General features: G+C 40.8%; 1 protein-coding gene across 1 annotated transcript; it reads right to left on the minus strand.

Moving 5' to 3' along the window:
- Positions 1-5,394: 5,394 nt before the first annotated feature.
- Positions 5,395-6,093, minus strand: LOC127328221 (uncharacterized). Its single transcript, XM_051354835.1, has 2 exons — positions 5,956-6,093; positions 5,395-5,868 (listed from the first exon to the last, which is right to left on the minus strand). The coding sequence occupies exons 1-2, from the start codon at positions 6,091-6,093 to the stop codon at positions 5,395-5,397; spliced, it is 612 nt and encodes a 203-aa protein (XP_051210795.1).
- Positions 6,094-16,269: the final 10,176 nt, after the last annotated feature.

A 16,269-nucleotide genomic window follows, 5' to 3' on the forward strand; every position in this document is an offset into this window, starting at 1 on the left:
CGGGTCATCTCGTCTGATCTTATACCGCAATGCAGTGCACACCGGGCATGCATCCAAATTCTCGTACTCATCGCGGTAGAGGATGCAGTCATTAATGCATGCATGTATCTTTTGCACATCTAATCCTAGAGGGCAGACAACCTTCTTCGCTTCGTACGTACTGGCGGGAAATTCGTTACCCCTTGGAAGCTTCCTCTTAATTATTGTCAGCAACTTTCCAAATCCTGAGTCAGTAACATCGTTCTCTGCCTTCCATTGCAACAATTCCAGTGTGTGTTGCCTAGCTTTTTATGGACATCTTCGCAAGTTGGGTATAACAATTTGTTGTGATCTTGTATCATCTAGTCGAAGGCCAACCTTTACTTTTCAGTTTCACATTCTCTCCTTGCATCAGCAATGGCATGGCCAAGATCATCATCAACAGGCTCATCTGGTGCCTCTTGATCTTCTGCTTCATTATCTTCATTGCCTTCTGCAGTATCACCGTATTCAGGGAACATGGGATAGCTGTCATCATCCTCTTCCTCTTTTTCATTGTTTTCCATCATAACCCCTCTTTCTCCGTGCTTGGTCCAACAATAGTAACTGGGCATGAAACCGGATCGCAGAAGGTCGCCGTGAATGGTACTCGAGTGAGCGTAATTTACGATATTCTTACAGTCAACACATGGACAATACATAAAGCCACCATGTTTGTTTGCCTCAGCCATGGCCATAAAATTACTCAGGCCTGAAGTGAACTCGTCAAAGCGTCGGTCAATGTACATCCATTGCTGATTCATCTGCATGATATAATTAAGCTTATCAAAAATCATTACAGAACATCACGATTAGTGAAACGATGTATATATATATACACATGCATTTTATCAATTACAAATGAAAGGATAAAGTTGTTAACCTCGATGGAGAAGAAAAAAGCAAGTTAAGTGTGGCTTGATTTGTGTGAACTCAAGTGGAAAAACCTCTTAAGAATTTCATCGAACACCTCTTGTGGATGTGAAGAGAGCAAAGCAATAAACCCATCTTGTGATAAGAAGTGAAAAAATGGCTAAGTGTGGCTCACACTTGGACAGCGGCAAGGTTATCTAGGCAGATGGGGATTTTGTCCCAGTTGGTAATCCATACCGGGTCCAACGGGTGGGCCTTTGGTCCCTGTTTGTGATACATACTGGTTTGTATCACAAACCGGGACCAGTGCCCCCCATTGGACCCGGTTTGGTTCAAAACGGGGACATTTGCTCCCAGAGGCTTGGGACGAAAGGCCTCTTCTCCACTAGTGACTACTATATTGTTTGAAGAACTAAAGAATAAGTTTGGTCTTGATTCGCATGTTTTAGTAAAAGTTTCTAAATGTTTTCGTAACCATTTGAATGTTCCTAAGAAATGATTTAAGATTTTTGTTGAAGCTCTTAAGACTTCACCATATATTGCTAAAGTTGAGAAACAGGTTCAGCAAGCTTCGTTGGTTATTATAGAAAAATATGTGAAATCTCCTCCATATCCGAAAAGGGTGAAAGAAAATTTGCTCACCGTTGTTGCAAATAGCAGTGCTAGAATTTTTTATGAGCCTTATGAAGAAATATCTATGAAGAATTAAATGAAGAGACTCCTTGCGATGTCTATTTATGTGAAGATTCCACTAATGTAATTCAAGGTAAGACTACTAGAGCTGGTAAACCTATTATATCGTGTGCTATTGGAACTTCATGTTATCGTGGTCTTTGTGATATTGGAGCAAGTATAAGTTTGATACCATATTATCTATATTTCGAAATCAAGCCCGATATTGATCCCATACACATGGAGCAAATAGGTATAATTGTTCAACTTGCTAATAAAGAAGTTATTAGTCCTCTTGGCATGTTAACAGTTGTTGAAGTATTAGTACGAAAGATTAAGTATCCCGCTGATTTCATTGTGCTTGGTTGCTCCCAAGATGCATTTTGTCCGATTATATTTGGTAGACCTTTTTTACATACTGTTGGTGCTGGAATTGATTTGCCGAAAGAGAGATTTTTTATCAAATGTGCTGGAGAAAGGTTAGAATTTAATTTTTCCAAGTTTACTGATAAGCATTTAGAAAAATAAAAGTTTCAAAAAGATATTGTGGAAACTCTTGCTTCTGTGGTAGTTGCTTTATCGGACGCGGTGGAACGATATGTACTTAATCAAGAGGAACCATATAGTAATGCAGAAAGAGAAGCTCTAGAACAAATTTTATCTCAACAACCACCACATTTACAATTGCATATTCCACCTGATAATCTTGAAGTATTACCGCCACCTAAAGAAGATCCTCGTTTTTAAATAAAACCTTTGCCTGATGATATGAAATATGCATACCTTGATGAGGAAAATATATATCCTGTTATTATTAGTGCTAATCTTTCAGAAGAAGAGGAAAAACAATTACTGGAGGTATTGCGTGCTCATAGGCCGGCCATTGGATATTCTCTTGATGATCTTAAAGGTATAAGTCTAGCTCTATGCATGCACAAGATTAATTTGGAAGCAGATGCAAAGTCCGATGTTGATTACCAATGACATCTTCATCCAAAAATAAAGAAAGTGGTAAGAAAAGAGGTAATCAAACTTATAGAGGCTGGTATTATTTATCCTATAGCTGATAGTAAATGGGTAAGTCATGTTCTATGTTTGCCTAAGAAAGGTGGAATCACTGTGGTTCCAAATAATTAAAATGAACTTGTTTGCTCAGCATACTGTTACTGGCTATAGAATGTGCATTGATTTCAGAAAATTAAATGAAGCTACTCGTAAGAATCATTATCCTTTACCTTCTATTGATCAAATGTTAGAAAGATTATCTAAGCATTCACATTTTTTGCTATCTTGATGGTTATTCTGGGTTTTTCTCAAATACATGTGCACAAAGATGATTAAGAAAAGACTACTTTTACTTGTCCCTTTGGTACTTTTTCTTATAGAAGAATTCCATTCTAACATAGGTATGCCTAACGAGCATACCATGAGTCTACCCCTGTGTATATTCTTGAGTTAAAGTTGGTGGACCCGAAGACCTAGAGGCCAACGAAGTCGAAGATGTGAAGCCCAAGAAAGTAGAGTCAGTATGGGGAAACTCGTAACAATATAAGGAAAGGCCTAGTGCTGCCAGATAATTTTGTACTTGTACGACACGAAAAATCCCCGGCTTCACCTCATATATGAAGGTGAAGCCAAGGTCGAAATAAGGATCGAATCGTTGAAAACCCTAGCCACCGTGTTTTATTTAGTTGGACGCCTTTGTTCGTATGACAATCTTCGAGTTCTACTTGCTCTCTATTTTCCACGAAACCCTAAGTCTCTGTAGGCATTGAAAAGTCGATACCTCGTCAATTAGCACCGTCTGTGGGGAATTGGAGGTAGCAAGGTCCTGATCTCGATGGCATCATCATCATCATCGGCAGCAAGCAACGCAATGGAATGAGATAAATAGATCCAATCTGGTCTTGTCGATAATAATAATCTCGTTTGTGGGGAATTGGTTTATGTAATGCTCCTGCTACTTTTCAAAGAAGCATGAATGCTATATTTGGTGATTATATTGAAAATATTGTGGAAGTATTTATGGATAATTTTTCTGTCTATGGTACCTCTTTCGATAATTGCCTATTCAATCTTATCAAAGTTATGCAGCGATGTGAGGATTAACACCTAGTCTTTAATTGGGAGAAGTGCCATTTTATGGTTACAGAAGGTGTAGTCTTTGTTCATCAAGTATCTGGAAGAGGCATTGAAGTGGACCGCGTGAAAATATAAGCTATAGTGAAGCTACCATATCCACGGGATATTAAAGGTACAATAAGTTTTCTTGGACATGCTGGGTTTTATAGAAGATTCATTAAGGACTTTTCTAAAATATCAAAGCCTCTTACTAATATTTTGCAAAAGGATGTTCCATTTTCTTTTGATGATGATTGTGTGTAGTCTTTCAATGTTTAAAAAATTCTTTAATTAGTGCTCCTATAATTCAACCACATGATTGGAATTTACCTTTTGAAATCATGTGTGATGCAAAGTGATTATGCGGTAGGTGTTGTGTTGGGACAAAGAGTTGACAAGAAACTTAATGTTATATATTATGCTAGTAAGACTCTTGAAGGCGCCCAAAAAAATTATGCTGCTACTGAAAAAGAATTTTTAGCTGTGATTCTTTGCTTGTGATAAGTTTAGACCTTACATAGTAGATTCTAGAGTTATTGTGCACTCTGATCATTAAGCTATTAAATATCTTATGAATAAAAAAGATGTTAAGCCTAGACTTATTACATAGATTTTATTATTGCAAGAATTTGATTTACATAGTGTTGATAGAAAGGGTGAGGATAATCCTGTAGGTGATCATTTGTCTAAAATGGAAAACATTTCGGATGATCCGACTCCTATTAATGATAGCTTTGCTAATGAACAACTTGCAAATATTAATGTGTCTAGTGCAAAAGTAGCTTCCCCTTGGTTCGCTGATTATGCTCATATTATTGTTGGGAAAGTTATGCCACCTTATTTTAATTATCAACAAAGAAAGAATTTTTTTATGATCTTGGACATTATTTTTGGGATGATTATTTTCTTTATAAGAAGGGAGTTGATGGTATTATTAGACGTTGTGTACCTTAGTTTGAACAGCAAAGTATTATAAAATACTGCCATGACAGTCCTTATGAAGGTCACCACGCGGGAGACCGCAAAGCTGCAAAGGTATTGCAATCTAGTTTTTATTGACCTACTTTATTTAAAGATTCTGCAACTTATGTTAAAACTTGTGACAAATGTCAATGAGTTGGGAACATTGGTAAGAGAAATAAAATTACTTGGCACGACTCCACGACTAACATGCTACACCAAAGTTCATCAGCATTCGACGAAGATCTCCGGACGAAATCGAGCTTCCACCTCGCCGACAAGATATGCGTAATAATCTAAAGAGGGGGCGGTTGTGGAGTGTTGTGGAGAGGAGCTGAGTGGGTTGAGACCGGAAAAAATTCCTTGTCCTATTTTATACTAGAAAAAGACGGACATTAGTTGGCCCCGATGGGCCAAAATGTGGCACACGAGAAGGTATAAGTAAATCGTTTGCGAAGTTTTATTTTGCAAACGATTTATTCCAGTAAAATTGCCTGCACTAGTATGGGGACATCACAGGGGGTCATTCTGAAAAAATAGCGTGTGTGATACTCTATCATAGGGCTGACGTCAGCTACATCATAACACTCGGCTGCGGGTGGATATAAGTGTGTGCAATGAGCTTCTTTCTAGTCGATGCCATAATCACAAATAATATTTGTAAGTTCATTCATCTATTTAGGCGATCAAATATAAAAATTAATTGTCGTATATTCATTAAAATTCTGAATACTCAAATGAAACGTTCATTCAAATAATATATATAACCTCATTACAATTAGGATTGACCATTACATCAACAAAAAACATTTCTTGTACACCATCTAAAACTACATTGAGGCGATCCAAGTGGCTGTTGTAGACTTGTAGCTGCCAGCACCTCCTAACTAACCCAAAGCTGAGGCGAGCATCTACATCGGCATACTTGATCTCGTTGAATTGAAGTGGAAAGTCTGCCCATCCATCGCATCTCAGGGCTGCTATCTCTGGATCCTTCTTCGATAGGTTTGTCCCAATGTAAGCATTGGCCATATCGTACATAGAAGCTAGCGGTTTGGCAGTCGGGTTTAGGATCACCTGTTGGAGGTCTATCGCCTTCGGAATGTCGATGTTGTAGTAATCCATCTTGTCGATATCGTTGTCGATAGCAGCACCGCAGAAGTTGATAGAATTTTCGTTAAGGAACTCATGTAGGGTCTCTGGCACATCGTTGGCATGGACAATCTGGAAGACCAGTGTCTCTTATGCGACGGAGAGCTGTAGGATGGCTGCGCGTTGCGTCTGCTCCAATGGAAGATCAGCCTGCCTGACATTCTTCACCGCATCATTGAACTCGTAGTCCAGCCCGGCGCACTTGATCGGTGCACCGTCGAGGAAGTTCTCCATCACTTCGCGTATCCACCTCTCCGCCCTTGACGCATGGACGGTGTAGGTGACCTTGAAGCTCATCCCCTGCTCGTCGAAGAATTACAAGGAGGAGGGTGGTGCAACTGCCTTTGGAGTGGTGCGTCGGTGTTCTTCGTCTGGTGTGTGGCGATCGACCGAGATGCAGAGTAAATACGATCAAGAGTCTCTGCGTGGCGATCTTCACGAAATCCCCAGGATTTTTTTTACTAGATCGTGGATGTGATCACGATTACATTTGATCTAGTATGAACTTGTACAATGTAATGTGAATGGACAACAAAATTTAATGGAGAATTTCGATTGGTGTTCCCCCGTACATAATTACACACGGGGAAGTATTTTCCAGGCGTTTGCTATTATGCCTATCACAGACGGCACCCGAAAAATAATCATGTGCGACCTGAGTCTTCGCATTTAGTATTACATCGTAAATCGTGTGACCTATACATGCGTAAGCCAAAATTTATTGGAATAAATCACAACATTAACGAAAATTCTGGAGTGGCCCATCATATGTATGTTTAACAATAATAGTTTATGACTTTTGCAACGTTAATGTATTAATTAAATGATAAATTATCTTTAGTCGGAACATATATGAAGCATATACGGGCTAGAGAAAGGAGAAAAGGCAGCCGGAAAGGGGAAAATAGAATCGAGAAAATTCACACACAATTAGGAAAAGAAAATCGTTTGCAAATATTTTCCTTAAGCCAATGGATTGGACCGTATCATATGCCTAAGTTCGCATACGGTTCTAGTTTTCTGTCCGTTTGCTATCTAGATGCATCACGGGCCGGTCGAAACAAGGCTTACGGTAGGCTATTTTGGTGGTCAGTGTTCCGTCCGCACAACACACGGAAAGATTGATATATCCGATATGTACAGTGCTAGGTCAACCCCCGAAGCAAGAACGGATGATGTAATTTTATCTTGCACGTCAGCGGTAGACGATGCGGATACCACCTGATCGGCTATAAGCTTTTTAATAGTAACTGCTCGTGTTACAAGCCTAGTTATTTCCCATCGGGCATGAGCGCGACGCGAATAATTTGCACTTGTAAACCGTGGTGGCCTGGCAGCATAAAAAGGTGTGGAACTTCTTATTTCTTCGTTAAAATTGTGCAGTAAGATTAGTGGTTTGCTATTAGAGATGCTCTGAAGGGGCATGTTAACAAAAACCCCGTTTGCGTCGGTAGCATCCCAATTTATCAACATGAGGCACACCGTCCACTGGAATCTATCGTCCATGGTACCTTAATTAGGAAGTGTATCGAAGCTGTAAGTGACATTAGACTAAAACATAAGATGGGAGAGGGACCCTTTCAGACAGAGCGATGGGGATGGCCGGATGGTGCCCGAGGTTCGACGTGCATGTTTTAAGGCGGGGCCTTCACCGCTCCACGCTCCTCCGCACCCTGGTCACCGCGCTCCACAACAGCACCGTGACAGAGACCGCTTTTTGAACTGGCGTGAGAGCGAAGGCTCGAGACAAGGGAAAACGACCACATCCCAGGTGGTTTCATTTCCTAAACCTAGGTCATCATCAAATGGGTGTCAACATCGATATGATGACTATTTGGTCTGCTCGGGAATCTAGTCACGCGGTACACTTGCTGGCTCTTGTCTTGTTACGTACGTTTTTGTGGAAGTTTATCTTGTTATCTTCATAATTGATTAAGTTCATTTTTATAATGGATGTTCAGTCGTGGGACATCCAAAACTAACCAATGTTACACCAATTATTTTTCAACACATTGATATCAAGCTGATGAAATAGAAACAGGATATTGATGGAATCCCCTTGACACCTTAATCATATGCACATAACCAAATATATCAAAATAAAAGAGATCTGCAATTATTTTTTGAAAATGAGCGATGAGCGACACGCATACACCAACAGAAAGTATCCCTTACAACACTGTCACCATCGGGAACCATGGCCATCGCTTGGGAACCGTCACCGTCGATGTCTCGGAAAAGAGGTGGTCGCCGGAGGGGAGGTGCACTAGTAGAAAAAAGATCTTCCATCTCAACCCATTAGTCCCCAAATACTTTGGCCCGGGACTAATGGGTCTTTAGTCCCGGTTCTGCTGAGAAACCAGGACTAATGCTCCGGCCGGGACTAAAGGGTAGACTTTTAGTCCTTGTTGGTAACACCAACCGGAAGTAGAGGGCTATGGCAGGCTGCGGCCGACACATGCCTCTTTAGTCAACACCAACCGGAACTAAAGGGTAACCGGGACTAAAGGTTTTTACTCCCCACGCACCCTTCACACCCCCCCCCCCCCACCCCGTGGATCACTTTTTTGCTTTGTAAAATACAAAAGAAAATGATAGAAAATTCAAAAAATAAAATGTTTCCAGATTCTTGTATGTTATGCAACCTACTATTCGGTGAAATTAAGAAATTTGAATTTTCACTTTTTTTACAAAAAAGGTTTGAAAAATGGTAAACCCGCATTAACTTTTGCATACGACGTCTGGAAAAAATGCATAATATATCAAAATCATCGTGGGAAAAAGTTACATCCGAATTCACCCGGTTAGCCAATTTTTATATTCTCAAAATTCCAAATGAAAATATGAAAGCGGGAAGATTTTAGTTTTTCCTACAAATTACGGATTATATATTTTTTTTCAAAAAAATAAAATTAATAATTGCATCCTTCATAAATATTACTATTACTTTTACCCAATTTTTAGATTTTAATTTTTTTAGGTTTTAGGTTTGGCAAAAAAAATAAGGTATTTCTATTTTCGTGCCCTCGGGTCCTTAGTTGTACTCAGTTTTCCCTAGCTCCTTAGTTTTTCCTCAATTTTCCCCAAGCCCTTGTTTGAAACCCGTAGAAGGAGTTCATGAAGGAGATATGCCCTAGAGGCAATAATAAAGTGGTTATTATTTATATCTTTATGTTTATGATAAATGTTTATATATCATGCTAGAATTGTATTAACCGAAACATTAGTACATGTGTGATATATAGACAAACAAGAAGTCCCTAGTATGCCTCTTAAACTAGCTTGTTGATTAATGGATGATTAGTTTCATAATCATGAACATTGGATGTTATTAATAACAAGGTTATGTCATTGTGTGAATGATATAATGGACACACCCAATTAAGCGTAGCATAAGATCTCGTCATTAAGTTATTTGCTATAAGCTTTCGATACATAGTTACCTAGTCCTTATGACCATGAGATCATGTAAATCACTTATACCGGAAAGGTACTTTGATTACACCAAACACCACTGCGTAAATGGGTGGCTATAAAGGTGGGATTAAGTATCCGGAAAGTATGAGTTGAGGCATATGGATCAACAGTGGGATTTGTCCATCCCGATGACGGATAGATATACTCTGGGCCCTCTCGGTGGAATGTCGTCTAATGTCTTGCAAGCATATGAATGAGTTCATAAGAGACCACATACCACGGTACGAGTAAAGAGTACTTGTCAGGAGACGAGGTTGAACAAGGTATAGAGTGATACCGAAGATCAAACCTCGGACAAGTAAAATATCGCGAGACAAAGGGAATTGGTAATGTATGTGAATGGTTCATTCGATCACTAAAGTCATCGTTGAATATGTGGGAGCCATTATGGATCTCCAGATCCCGCTATTGGTTATTGGTCGGAGTGAGTACTCAACCATGTCCACATAGTTCTCGAACCGTAGGGTGACACACTTAAAGTTGGATGTTGAAATGGTAGTACTTGAATTATGGAATGGAGTTCGAATATTTGTTCGGAGTCCCGGATGAGATCCCGGACATCACGAGGAGTTCCGAATGGTGGGAGAATAAGATTCATATATAGGATGTCATTTTATGTGAAATAAAATGTCGCGGAAGGTTCTATGGAAGGTTCTAGAAGGTTCTAGAAAAGTCCGGAAGAAACCACCAAGGAAGGTGGAGTCCACAAGGGACTCCACCTCCATGGCCGGCCAGCCCTAGTGGGGGTGGAGTCCCAAGTGGACTCCACCATAGGGGCCGGCCACCCCCCACATGGGAGGTGGGAATCCCACCTTTGGGTGGGAGTCCTAGTTGGGCTAGGTTTCCCCCTCCTATGGAAGGTTTTGGTTTCGGGTCTTATTCGAAGACTTGGACACCAACACTTGGGATCCACCTATATAATGAGGGGCCAAGGGAGGGGGCCGGCCACCCCAAGACCATAGCTTGGCCGCCCCTTGAGTGGCCGGCCACCCCTCCCAAACCCTAGCTTTGCTCCTCCACTTCATATTGCCCGCGTAGCTTAGCGAAGCTCCGCCGGACTTCTACACCGCCACCGACACCACGCCGTCGTGCTGTCGGATTCAAGAGGAGCTACTACTTCCGCTGCCCGCTGGAACGGGGAGGTGGACGTCGTCTTCATCAACAACCGAACGTGTGACCGAGTACGGAGGTGCTGCCCGTTCGTGGCGCCGGAACCGATCGTGATCAAGATCTTCTACGCGCTTTTGCAAGCGGCAAGTGATCGTCTACCGCAGCAACAAGAGCCTCCTCTTGTAGGCTTTGGAATCTCTTCAAGGGTGAGACTCGATACCCCCTCGTTGCTACCGTCTTCTAGATTGCATCTTGGCTTGGATTGCGTGTTCGCGGTAGGAAAATTTTTGTTTTCTATGCAACGTTATCCTACAGTGGTATCAGAGCCGTGTCTATGCATAGATGGTTGCACGAGTAGAACACAATGGTTTGTGGGCGTTGATGCTCTTGTTATCTTTAGTTTGAGTACTTTGCATCTTTATGGCATAGTGGGATGAAGCGGCTCGGACTAACTTTACATGACCGCGTTCATGAGACTTGTTCCTCGTTCGACATGCAACTTGTATTGCATAAGAGGCTTTGCGGGTGTCTGTCTCTCCTACTATAGTAAAGATTCAATTTACTCTTCTATTGAAAACATTAGTATCAACGTTGTGGTTCATGTTCGTAGGTAGATTAGATCTCTCTCGAAAACCCTAAACCACGTAAAATATGCAAACCAAATTAGAGACGTCTAACTTGTTTTTGCAGGGTTTGGTGATGTGATATGGCCATAATGTGATGATGAATATGTATGAGATGATCATTATTGTATTATGGCAACCGGCAGGAGCCTTATGGTTGTCTTTAAATTTCATGTTGAGTAGTATTTCAAAGTAGTTGTAATAGTTGTTACATGGAGGACAATCATGAAGACGGCGCCATTGACCTTGACGCTACGCCGACGATGATGGAGATCATGCCCGAAGATGATGGAGATCATATCCGTGCTTTGGAGATGAAGATCAAAGGCGCAAGAACAAAAGGGCCATATCATATCACATATGAACTGCATGTGATGTTAATCCTTTTTATGCATCTTATTTTGCTTAGATCGCGACGGTAGCATTATAAGATGATCCCTCACTAAAATCTCAAGATAATAAAGTGTTCATCCTTAGTAGCACCGTTGCCAAGTCTTGTCGTTTCAAAGCACCTCGTGATGATCGGGTGTGATAGATTCAATAAGTACATATGACGGGTGCAAGACAGTTTTGCACATGCGGATACTAAGGTGTCCTTGACGAGCCTAGCATGTACAGACATGGTCTCGGAACACGTGATACCGAAAGGTAGAGCATGAATCATATGGTTGATATGATGAACACTATGAGTGTTCGCCATTGAAATCACACCTTTTCTCGTGATGATCGGGTTTAGGTGCGGTGGATTTTGTTCGTGTGATCACTAAGACAATGCGAGGGATATTGTTTTGAGTGGGAGTTCACTTAGGTTTTTAATTATGTTGAATTAAAATTTGAACTCAATTTGTCATAAACTTAGTCTAAACTATTGCAAATATATGTTGTAGAGATGGCGTCCCCAATCAATTTTAATCAGTTCCTAGAGAAAGAGAAACTTAAGAGCAACGGTAGCAACTTCACCGACTGGTTCCGTCATGTGAGGATCTTCCTCTCTGGCGGAAATCTGCAATTTGTGCTTGATGCACCGCTAGGTGACCCTCCTGCAGAAGATGAATCCGATGAAGTAAAAGCTGTTTACGCAACTCGGAAAACTCGGTACTCTCAAGTTCAGTGTGCCATCCTGTGCAGTCTGGAATCCGATCTTCAAAAACGTTTTGAGCACCATGATCCTCATGAGTTGATGAATGAGCTGAAAGCTATATTCGAGACTCATGCGGCCGTGGAATGCTATGAAGCATCGAAACATTTCTTCAGCTGTATGATGGAAGAAGGCAGCTCCGTTAGTGAGCACATGCTCGCTGCATGACCGGGCATGCGAAGAAACTTCGTTGACTTGGGAATAGTGATTCCTAACAGATGGGTATTAATCGTGTCCTTCAATCACTGCCACCAAGTTACAAGAACTTTGTGATGAACTACAATATGCAGAACATGAACAAGGAGTTACCTGAACTCTTTGGCATGCTAAAAGCTGCTGAGATTGAGATCAAGAAAGAGCACCAAGTGTTGATGGTCAACAAGACCACCAGTTTCAAGAAACAGGGCAAGTCTAAGGGAAAATTCAAGAAGGGTGGCAAGAAAGCTGCCACGCCTCCTATGAAACCTAAGAACGGCCCTAAGCCTGATGCTGAGTGCTATTATCGCAAGGAGAAGGGACACCGGAAGCGTAATTGCTCCAAGTATCCGGCTGATCTGAAGAGCGGCCTTGTCAAGAAGAAGAAAGAAGGTATATTTGATATACATGTTATAGATGTTCATTTCATCGGTTCTCGTTCTAGTACTCGGGTATTTGATACTGGTTCAGTTGCTCATATTTGTAACTCGAAACAGGAACTAAAGAATAAACGACAAGCTGCTGAAAGATGAAGTGACGATGCGCGTTGAAACGGATCCAAGGTCAATGTGATCGCAGTCGGCACACTTCCTCTACATCTACCTTCGGGATTAGTTTTAAGCCTAAATAATTGCTATTATGTACCTGCGTTGAGCATGAACATTATATCTGGATCTTGTTTAATGCAAGACGGTTATTCATTCAAGTCTGAGAATAATGGTTGTTCTATTTTTATGAATAATATCTTTTATGGTCGAGCACCACAAAAGAATGGCTTATTTCTATTAGATCTCGTTAGTAGTGATACGCATATACATAACATTGATGCTAAGCGAATTAAACTTAATGATAATTCTACTTATATGTGGCACTGTCGTCTTGGTCATATTGGAGTGAAACGCATGAAGAAACTCCATCTTGATGGATTACTTGAATCACTTGACTTTGAGTCACTTGATAGATGCGAAGCATGTCTAATGGGAAAAATGACAAAGACTCCATTTTCTGGTATGATGGAGCGAGCTACTGACTTATTGGAAATCATACATACCGATGTGTGTGGACCAATGAGCGTAGCATCGCGCGGTGGTTATCGTTATGTTTTAACCTTCACAGATGATCTGAGTAGATATGGGTATATCTATTTCATGAAACATAAATCCGAAACTTTCGAGAAGTTTAAGGAATTTCAAAGTGAAGTAGAAAATCAACGTAACAAGAAGATCAAATTTCTACGATCTGATCGTGGAGGTGAATATCTGAGTTATGAGTTTGGCATGCATTTAAAGAAATGCGGAATACTTTCACAATTGACACCGCCAGGAACACCTCAACGAAACGGTGTGTCCGAACGTCGTAATCGAACTCTCTTAGATATGGTTCGTAGTATGATGTCTCTTACTGATTTGCCGTTATCATTTTGGAGTTATGCATTAGAGACAGCCGCATTCACTTTAAATAGAGCACCATCAAAATCCGTAGAAACGACACCGTATGAATTATGGTTAATAAGAAACCTAAGCTGTCGTTCCTGAAAGTTTGGGGTTGCGAAGCCTATGTAAAGAAGTTACAACCGGACAAGCTAGAACCCAAAGCGGAGAAATGCGTCTTCATAGGATACCCTAAGGAAACTATAGGGTACACTTTCTATCACAGATCCGAAGGCAAAATCTTTGTTGCTAAGAACGGAACCTTTCTTGAGAAAGAGTTTCTCACTAAAGAAGTGACTGGAAGAAAAGTAGAACTCGATGAGATTGATGAATCTATACTCGTTGATCAGAGTAGCGCAAGATGCGGAAGTTGTACTGCATCGCCTACACCGGCAACAGAGGAAGCTAATGATAATGATCATGAAACTTCGAACGAGGAAACTATCGAACCTCGCAGATCGACAAGGGAACGTGCCACTCTGATTGGTATGATCCTTGTCTAAATGTCATGATTGTGGATAACAATGATGAGGACCCTGCGACGTATGAAGAAGCGATGATGAGCCCAGATTCCAACAAATGGCAAGAAGCCATGAAATCCGAAATGGGATCCATGTATGATAACAAAGTATGGACTTTGGTAGACTTACACGATAGCCGTAAGGCTGTCGAGAATAAATGGATCTTCAAGAGAAAAACAGATGCTGATGGTAATATTACTGTCTATAAAGCTCGACTTGTCGCAAAGGGTTTCCGACAAATTCAAGGAGTTGACTACGATGAGACTTTCTCACCTGTAGCGAAGCTAAAATCTGTGAGGATTTTGTTAGCAATAGCTGCATTTTTCGATTATGAGATTTGGCAGATGGATGTCAAAACGGCGTTCCTTAATGGAGACATTGAGGAAGAGTTGTATATGGTACAACCCAAAGGTTTTGTCGATCCTAAAAATGCTGACAAAGTATGCAAACTTCAGCGTTCAATCTATGGACTGAAGCAAGCATCGAGAAGTTGGAACCGACGCTTTGATAAGGTGATCAAAGACTTCGGGTTTATACAAGTGTCATGGAGAGGCCTGTATTTACAAGAAAGTGAGTGGGAGCTCTGTAGCATTCACGATATTATATGTAGATGACATATTATTGATCGGGAATGATATAGAACTATTAAGCAGTGTTAAGGGTTATTTGAATAATAGTTTTTCAATGAAAGACCTTGGTGAAGCATCGTATATATTAGGCATCAAGATTTATAGAGATAGATCAAGACGCCTAATAGGGCTATCACAGAGTACATATCCGGACAAGATTCTAAAGAAGTTTAGAATGGACGAAAGTAAGAAAGGGTTCTTACCTATGTTACCAGGCAAGGTATTGAGTAAAACTCAAGGACCGGCTACGCAGAAGAAAGAGAAAGGATGTGTAACATCCCCTATGCCTCGGCAAGATAGGATCTATCATGTATGCCATGCTATGTACTAGACCGGATATAGCACATGCCGTTAGTTTGACTAGCAGAGATCAAAGTGATCCAGGAAGGGAACACTGGACAGCGATCACGAATATCCTGAAGTACTTGAAAAGAACTAAGGATATGTTTCTTTGTTATGGAGGTGACCAAGAGCTCGTTGTAAACGGTTACACCGATGCAAGTTGGAACACCGATCCCGATGACTCTAAGTCACAATCTGGGTACGTGTTTATATTGAATGGTGCTAAAGAAGCTGGGCAAGCTCGAAGCGGTGCACGGTGGCGAAGTCTTCAACAGAATCGAGTACATAGCGGCTTCGGAGGCTTCATCGAAGCGGTATGGATGAAGAGGTTCATTGTAGAGCTCGGTGTGGTTCCTAGTGCATTGGACCCATTAATCATTTCTTGTGATAACATGGGTGCCATCGCCAATGCACAAGAGCCAAGGTCACACAAGAGGCTGAAGCATATCAAGCTGCGTTACCACTCGATTCGCGAGTACATCGAAGATGGAGAAGTAAAGATTTGCAAAGTACACACCGATCCGAATGTAGCAGATCCGTTGACTAAAGCTCTCCCTAGGGCAAAACATGACCAACACCAGAATGCCATGGGTGTTAGGTATATTACAATGTAATCTAGATTATTGACTCTAGTGCAAGTGGGAGACTGAAGGAGATATGCCCTAGAGGCAATAATAAAGTGGTTATTATTTATATCTTTATGTTTATGATAAATGTTTATATATCATGCTAGAATTGTATTAACCGAAACATTAGTACATGTGTGATATATAGACAAACAAGAAGTCCCTAGTATGCCTCTTAAACTAGCTTGTTGATTAATGGATGATTAGTTTCATAATCATGAACATTGGATGTTATTAATAACAAGGTTATGTCATTGTGTGAATGATATAATGGACACACCCAATTAAGCGTAGCATAAGATCTCGTCATTAAGTTATTTGCTATAAGCTTTCGATACATAGTTACCTAGTCCTTATGACCATGAGATCATGTAAATCACTT

Source organism: Lolium perenne, chromosome 2 (genome assembly GCF_019359855.2).
Source record: "Lolium perenne isolate Kyuss_39 chromosome 2, Kyuss_2.0, whole genome shotgun sequence".
Lineage (NCBI taxonomy): Eukaryota > Viridiplantae > Streptophyta > Magnoliopsida > Poales > Poaceae > Lolium > Lolium perenne.